The 8,851-nt window shown below is 33.1% G+C and overlaps 1 protein-coding gene across 1 annotated transcript in view; it reads right to left on the bottom strand.

Moving 5' to 3' along the window:
* Positions 1 to 4,472: 4,472 nt before the first annotated feature.
* The window catches only part of DPH6 (diphthamine biosynthesis 6), a 181,409-nt gene continuing 177,030 nt past the window's right edge, over positions 4,473 to 8,851 (bottom strand). Inside the window, exons 8-9 of the mRNA XM_011932670.1 lie at positions 6,984 to 7,071; positions 4,473 to 5,680 (exon numbers count right to left, since the gene is read on the bottom strand). Coding sequence (XP_011788060.1) covers positions 5,627 to 5,680; positions 6,984 to 7,071 — 142 coding nt within the window. The 3' untranslated portion in view covers positions 4,473 to 5,626. The remainder of the gene's footprint in view (positions 5,681 to 6,983; positions 7,072 to 8,851) is intronic.

Genomic DNA, 8,851 nt, shown 5'->3' with positions numbered 1-8,851 from the left:
TGGTAACTTCATTTTAATGTTAACATTAGAATTACTGTGTAATTTACCTACATTTATAGTAGATTCCATGTAGACCTAGTAGTTTTTTTAAACAGAGTAGGTATTCAAGATATATGCTGGACTGAAGAGAAAAATAAAAATACAGAGATGGCTAAACATTATAAAGTTTTTCAAGACCTTTGATGATATATCTCAAATAAAGCAAAATAAAATGAAAGAGCCAAGAATGGGCTGTAAGACTGATGATGTTTTTAAAAGTTACAACTTTTAAAAGTGTGTGCTTTTATTATTATATAAAATATGTAATTGTCCCATGAAATTATTTCAACAAAAAACGAACTTAAGTGCTGATTATAGGATACATAAGTACTTATGAAATTATTTCAACAAAAGCACAGTTAAATACTAAGTGAAAGTAGGAAACATTAATAAAATTGAGGTTAAATTCCTGTGAACTTTGTCTTTCTATATACACAATTGCTTTGCAATAATTAATTTAAAATACTATTTTCCACAAAGCCGTCTGAAAATCTAAAACAACCTCATAAGGAAGAAAAAGCCTTCTGGGTAGTTGTAAGTAAAAGTCTGATTTTTCTGTTAAAGGTTATACATTTTAATATGATATTCTGATTGATTTATGTAAAGCTTTGGATTTTTCATTTTCTCAAGCCTGTCACTGCAGTGATGTACGGTACATTTTACTATCAAGTTTGTCATAAGCAATAAAGTCAAGGCCCCAAAGAAATTTTAATATATTTTTCCATTTTTATCCCTCAGCTTTCTATTATTCAGTTATTTTGTTTAGAATCCCAGTTTAGTTGATATCATTTTTACATTCATATAAATAATTTAAGATTTTAACTTAAAGGTAAAATTTAAGTAGATTAATTATTTAATAGAAAAGTTTAAGGGTCACCATATGTAAAGTGAAAGTCTAAATGATAAATCAAAATTTACACTAACAATATTTTTAAATGTTTTATTTTACATTCTAGTTTGCTTAAAGCATTTTTCTCTAACAAGATAAATGAAAAAAAAAAGGAACTAATTAAATGTCATATAATGTGAAATGGAGACACACCTGTAAGATTCTTTATGAATAAAAAATAAAGTATGAAAATAACAACCAAATAAATTAAAAAGTTCTTATTGTAGAACTAACAGCTGTTACAGAGGTTATGAAGATGAAAACGGAACAGTAGTCAAGACATCTGTATGTAACCTAGTAGAAAGAATAAGTCCTTAAACAACTATAACTAACGTAAAGCAGAATAAATAAGGTTACTTGCAACAAGAAAGGAAGAGAAATAAATTGACAGGGCAGTTCATCTCTTGTGACTAAAAGTATAAGAGTATTTGAGTTCAATCTTGCATAGTCTGTAGGATTAAGTAGTTAAGGAGAGAAGAAGAAAGGAAAGCTGGTAGGATAGAATAAAGCAAGGAAGGAGAGAAGCAGAAGGCATAATCAGGGAGTGGCCATTGGTTCAGTATTACTAGAGCAAAGTGGACATGTAGGGGAATCCTGGGAGCAGGACTGAAAAAGGATGCTATGGCCATATGTCAGATAGCCTTCCATTCATGGCTAATCATCTTATTCACTTAGAAAATAATGAAGCACTATTGTGGAATTTTGCGCAGGGAGTCATACACTAGAAAGAAAATCTATATGGCAGTGAAAGTGAATATAGAGAATATGAAAGCAAGGATTTGAATTAGTTGTACCTTGTCCAAGAGTTGGGCAAGACACAAATTTAATGAGCGATAAGCATGGGGATAGAAATATGTAAGATACATATTAGGACTAGAATATAAAAGATTAGATAATCTGTTGAATATTCATAGTAAATGAGAGGATAGCTTAAGAGATGATTCCAACATTCTGTGCTTGAGTTACTGTGAGGAGAAGAGTTGTGTTGAATAACAAAAGTAGGGAATAAAGATACTTCGAGGGGAAAATGAGTTCAAGTTTTGTACATAATGAGAATGACATGTATTGGTAGCCATGTGCAGCAGCCAGTTAGAAATAAGAACCTTGAGTTAAGGAGAAAGTAGATATTAGTAGAAAGACCAGAAAGAGAGTGACTTGAGAATCATCTGGAAAAAGAGGTGAAAATTAAACTTGTAAAAAATACATAATTCCAGAAAAAGAAAATATTGAAAAAGAAAAGAATGGACCTATAAAAAGAACTTGCAGCATATGCGCATGTTGGAGGTAAAAAGAAAAGCTACTGAAGAAGACAGGAGAAATCTCAAGACAGGCAGAAAAAAAAGTCAGACTAGTACAGAGGCATATGGCCATTATAGGTGAAATTTTCAAAGAGATGGTAGCCCATATTATCAAGGAAAGGCATTAAGGATTGTGAAGAATGAAAAAAGGCCAACAGCAATTCATCAAAGTAATTAAGGTCAAGCTAGATTGCAAATGTGTTATAAAGGGAATGAAAACTGATGCAATTTAGAAAACAGATTGATTTTCAGAGTGGTATTCAGGGTACTGCATTCTAGATATTACTTTTTTTTTTTTTTTTTTTTGAAGCGGAGTCTCGCTCTGTCTCCCGGGCTGGAGTGCAGTGGCCAGATCTCAGCTCACTGCAAGCTCCGCCTCCCGGGTTCACGCCATTCTCCTGCCTCAGCCTCCCAAGTAGCTGGGACTACAGGCGCCCGCCACCTCGCCCAGCTAGTTTTTGTATTTTTAGTAGAGACGGGGTTTCACCGTGTTAGCCAGGATGGTCTCGATCTCCTGACCTCGTGATCCGCCCGTCTCGGCCTCCCAAAGTGCTGGGATTACAGGCTTGAGCCACCGCGCCCGGCCTCTAGATATTACTAATATGTAGGGTGGAATGTTAATTTGTTAAGATGTGTCTGAAAGACAATGTGATTTTGATAAAACATGTAGAAGAGTACCTGACATTTTTGTTCTCCAGCATTTATTCATCTTTCTTTTGGTAATCATGCTTCATTTTCTGTCTAAAGAATTCCTTCTCTACCACATGGGTTAGTTTAGGAGTAAAGCTGGTGACTTGCGAAAGTTGAGCCCTGGACCCTGTGACTGAGAGACAGGCATATCAACTAACTGAATTCACACCAAGAATACCACCTTCAAGCCTGTTATAGGAACAAAAAAATTAGAAAAATCCCAAATAGTCCTAATTGAGCCAACATGTAACATATTAAGCTATAACAAAGAAGAGAGAAAAGGTACCTAAACAAAATTCCAATGAATGAAGTCAAAGAACTAAACAAACTGATATTCCATGTTCATGGATAAAGACTCAATATTGTCGTGATGTCAATTCTTCCCAAATTGATCTTCAATCTCAGTCAAAATCCAAGCAAGTTTTTTTTGTGTGGATATGGAAAAACTGATAGCAAAGTTTTTATGAAGAGACAAAAAATCCAGAATGGTCAATACAATATGGAAGAAGAAAAAAGTTGGAAGATTAACACTATCTGACTTGAATATTTACTGCGAAGCTACAGTAATCAAGACTGTGGTATTTGCAAAAGAGACAAATCCATCAGTGGAACAGACTAGAGAGCTCAGAAATAGACCACAGAAATACACAAAAGAACAAGGCAACAAGGAGAAAAGATAGTCTTTTCAAGAAATGGTGCTGGAACAACTGAATAACTACATTTTAAAAAATGAATCTATGCACAGACGTTATGTCCTTTACAAAAATGAATTCAGAATGTATCACAAACATAAACGTAAAGCATAAAGCTATCAAACTTCAACAAGGAAACTTAGGAGAAAATCCAGATGACCTTGGATTTTGCAATGATTTTTTAGATATAATATTAAAAGTGTGATACTAGAAAAAAAGAATTGATAAGCTGGAGTTCCTTAAAATTAAAAACTTGTGCTTTGTAAAAGACACTGCTAAGAGAATGAAAAGACACACAACATAGAATGGTAGAACATATTTGCAAATACATATTTGATAAAGAACTGTTATCCAAAATATACAAAGAACTCTTAAAACTCAATAATAAGAAAAAATTCCCAATTAAAAATAGTCAAAAGATTTGAAGAGACATTTCACCAAAAGAGATACACAGATGGCAAATAAACATGACAAGATGCTCAACATTATATATCTTTAGGGAGTTGCAAACTACAACAACAACGAGAGAACACTTCAGACCTACCAGAATGGCAAAGGTCCAAAATACCTACAATGCGCAATGCTGGTCAGGAGGTGGAACAGTAGAAACTCTTTATTCATTGTTGGTGGGAATACAAAATAGTACAACTACTTGGAAAACAGTGTGGCAGTTTTTAACAAAGCTAAACATAATCTTACCATATGATCCAGTAATTTTGCTCCTTGGTATTTACACACCTGAAAACTTAAAAACTTATCTTCACACAAAAACCTGTTCATGGATGTTTATAGTCGCTTTATTCATAATCGCCAAAACATGGAAGCGACTCAGATGTTCTTCAGTAGGTGCATGGACAAATGAAATGTGGTAGAACCAGACAATAAAATTTTATTCTACACTAAAAAAAAAAGGAGCTACATATACATGACAAGATATAGAGAAACCTAAATGCATCTTAATACATGAAAGAAGCCAATCTAAAAAGCTATATACTGTATGATTTCAACTACATAACTTTCTGGTAAAAGCAAAACTATGTACACAGTAAAAAGATCAGTTGCTAAGGGTTAAAGGAGAGGAAGGGATGAATAAGTAAAACACAGAGGACTTTTTAAGGCAGTGAAATTATTCTGTATAATACTATAATGGTTGAAAAATGTCATTATACATTTGTCAAAACCCATATTATGTACAACACCAAGAATGAACCCTCATGTAAACTATGGACTTTGGGTGATAATAACATGTCAATGTAGGTTCATCAGTTGTAACAAATGTACCACTCTATTATAGGATATTGACAGTAGGGGAGGCTGTGAATGTGTGGAGGTAGAGGGTATATGGAAAATCTCCGCATTTTCTGCTCAGTTTTCACTGTGAACCTAAAACTGTTCTAAAACATAAAGTGTATTTTTTAGTAAAAGTTTTCTAAGGTCAACACTGGTAATACTGAAAAACAGCATTTTAAAAATCAGTTATAAAATAACTTGTAAGAGTTAAGGACATTCCTCATAATTGTCCAGTAATGTTGAAACTCTTCAACCATGAATACATTTAAAACAAAAATGATAAATCACTTTGGCGACACCCAATAGAATAAGCTTGACTGGCTAAATAAAGTGACCATCTTTTCATCATTTTCAAATGCCTCTCCATCACGACATTATTGGTAGGGAATGCAGCAAGAAAGAGAGGAGGGAAAGAAACTAGTGTGATAAAAAAAAGAAATGCTACAGAAATGGGGTTTATAGATGAAATAAAAGAAAAAAAAGGTCATAGGGAAGATGTGTTAACAAAAGAGAGTGAATCCCAAAAAAGTTGGCACTATTAATGAACACACCATTGACATTTTCCCAATTAATAAATGGTTCCATTAACTTCTTCTAATGAAAGTATGTTTTTCTAAAAAAAAAAGAGTCATAAGAAAAAAAAAAACTAGTCATAGTAACTGAGACAATACTGTGTAAATTTTTTGTATAAAAATGGTGGTTTAATGAACAATGTTCCGAAACATTTTTCAAAAATTATATATATAATTAGATGTTCTGTAGTTGTCAGGCACTGAGGACACCTGAAAAAAAAAAAAAAAGGAAAATGCACCATATTTATTCTGTGTCAGTGAATATGACACTTCAACGATGTAATACTGTTATCTAAAATACTGTTATCTTTGCAGCCTATTTCAGATAACAGTATTACTTCTTTGAGGTATCATACCGAAGACCAATGAAATATCAAAACAACAAGGTGAACAGTGAGCTATTCGGGTAGAGTGGAACATAGAATGGGTGGAGTGTCTACACATGAATTCAGTGCTTTTGACTTTGTGTATGTGTACATGGTAGCAAAAGTAGCAGAAAACTACAAGTTAGGGGTTCCAGTAAATCTGAAAAACGTTTGGATAGTGTAACTTAATTCTTTTGGGGGTTACCAGCTTTTTGATAAAGGGTCACCAATAGTCATCATCCAGCCCAATTCCACAACCTATTTTCAATCCTGCCCATTGTCATTCTTCTGAAGAACTGGCACCAACAATTATCCTCTCCTGTAGAAACCCTCTCATCTTGAGATTTTTGGCATTACCATTCTTTTCCTACTTTTGCCGAATTCTTGTTAATCCTCTTACTCCTTCAGATTTCCTATGATGTAAAATATGTAACTGTGGGTGTGCCTCAAGACTTGGGGGAAAGAACACTAAATATACATAAGACATTTTCTAATCCTTTTCTGTCACTACACTCATTTCTTCACATAATTTCAGCTATCATTTTTATGGTAATTAATATAAAGCAACATCTGAAGGATCAGATCTCTCAATCAAGGAATATAATCCAGAACTTTATTCCACAAGATATCTTCAAATTAAAATTTTACTGTTATCTTGACAGCATATTTAAAATAAAACTCTTTATTGTAATTTTGCTTCACTTTCATCTTCCATTTGTACTTCTCTTTTCCTGGATAAAGGTTTCATTTTTCCTTTTCCTCTCTTAACCTTTGAATAATGACGATCCAATTTAGCCTCAAACCCTTCCCCTAACGCTTATGTACGGTAACTTAAATGTGATCCTGCTAGATGATTTAATATTTGGTTTATATTGTCCTCTCATTGTTTAATGTATACACTATTCCCTTTCTAACTGATCTGCAAACTTTTCATAAGTGTAATATCTTTTGTATCATATATAACTCTCAAAACTATAAGCATTTGTAAAATTCTTAGTTATTGACTGAGGAGCTGAAAAAAAAAAACACTAATGATAAAAATCAATTTTCTTTTTCCTGTCATCTGTTGTTACAGAATTACATATGCAAAGCCAATGCATATATCTCAATTTTCTATCGAAATCACTGTGAGTCTTAGATTTACTTGCCTTGTCCTCCAAGTGCAATTCTAAGAAGCGTAGATAGGCCACAGGTGCAAATGCATCAGCTGAATGCATGACTACTTCTGACGAATCCCTGAAATACAAGAATTTTATAATACATTTATCTGCTACAAAAATTGTGACAAATCACTCCTCCTACTGACTAGAAGAGACTGAACATTCTTGTTATATATTTATTTCCATTAGTATACAACATGTAGTGATTAATAAATATTTTTAATAATCCAGTATTTCATTGGGAAAAGGTTCAAGTATACTAAGCTTTTAAGAAAAAACAATGAGGCTTTCTATCTTCATAAGAACATAAGAGTTCAACTTTCAGGTTCACTCAAAGCTCTCTGAACAATTTTAAGACTTAAATTCCTGTTCAATTTCATTTTCACATATTTGCTTGGCATAGGCTAAGCATTAAACATTAGTGCTTTATCTTCATTATTCTTTTATTTTCAAGAGGTAATTCATTCAGTGTTTCACACAAAGTCTCAATTATCCTTCACAAAAGCAGTACTGGTGATGGTTTTAAGCTCTAGATGAACTCTTCACACTGCAGTATCATTGCTATTAAAATTGATTGTCTGACATAGTAATTACCACATTCAGGTAAAATGGTATGAACTGCATGCTGGCACCATATGGATACATGCAAATTAACTTGATTTTTATCAAAGATACCCTGTAAAGCACATATGAATAACTAAGATTATGTGTAAAGTTCTAATAACTAATTATTTTTTATTATTTATTAAGAGAGTAATAATGTCTTGAATTTCAACTGAAAATTTAAAAATAGAAATTCCTCATATCACTGTAATGCCTTGGGAAGTACTTCTATTGTTTATATTAATAGTTAGCATTTTGATCATTATAGTACAGCAAAATAAATCCTGACATTGACTTTTTGTTGCTAATGTAAAAATATTTTTGAATCGACTTGTATCATGTAAAGTTACTTGGTGGCAATAGAAGAAATCTCAAAATATTTGGCTCCAAATTATTAAACTATCATAAGCAAAATGTTTACTTTCCACTTGAAAGATCAAGAAAAAAGTACGTTTGATGATAAGAAACCCCAATTATCATTCATGAACCTTTAGTATCAAATACGTATCTTTCTAATGCTTAGAAAAAATAACATTAAAAAGACTTCCATGACATTAAAAGGAAAGCAACTTATAACAGACATAGAATCATTAAAGATTCAGCATCCTGATGGAAACATATCTTTTGCCTTCACAGTCTACATCAACCAAAGATGCCTCCAGGTATGATGAGGAGGAGCAGCAGAAAGAGAAAGTACAGATGAGGCCCTCCTGCTTGCTACTACTTGCCTCTCTGGCTTGACCCCAACTTGGTTTGTTAGCCCTAGTCTTACCATTTTTCCATTTCCTCCACAGTTGCCTGCTCTGGTCCTATCTTGGCTCTTGAATCAAACCTCAATTCCTATTATACAATCTTACTCTTAAATTAAATGTCAATATATCTGTTCCAGACCTTAGCCTTGGACATTGACCCTGAGCCTTAACTATATCTAATTCAGGCAGCTTGGTTTTGATATTCTCGACAATGGGGTGTGCCAAAACTATAATTAATCTGAACTAATACTATCTCAGTAGAAAGGGTTTTAGGTCCTCCCTTCTCACGTCAGTTATCCCCACTAGAAACTGAGGGATGACAGCAAATAGCTTAAATGATCTGAAGCAGTATTATTATCCAGAGAGAATATATGACATTCTGAGCACTAAATGAAGAAGACTGTGGTTTTTATAAATTCTATTAAATTCATAATCTCTAATTGACTAACATCATTTCATTCACTTATACAAAGCAAGAGTCAACCAGGAGCGACTAGATTT

Source organism: Colobus angolensis, unplaced genomic scaffold, assembly GCF_000951035.1.
Source record: "Colobus angolensis palliatus isolate OR3802 unplaced genomic scaffold, Cang.pa_1.0 Scaffold97, whole genome shotgun sequence".
In the NCBI taxonomy this organism is placed as follows: domain Eukaryota; kingdom Metazoa; phylum Chordata; class Mammalia; order Primates; family Cercopithecidae; genus Colobus; species Colobus angolensis.
Note: the sequence above shows the minus strand (reverse complement) of the source record. Positions and strands in the feature narration are given on the sequence as shown.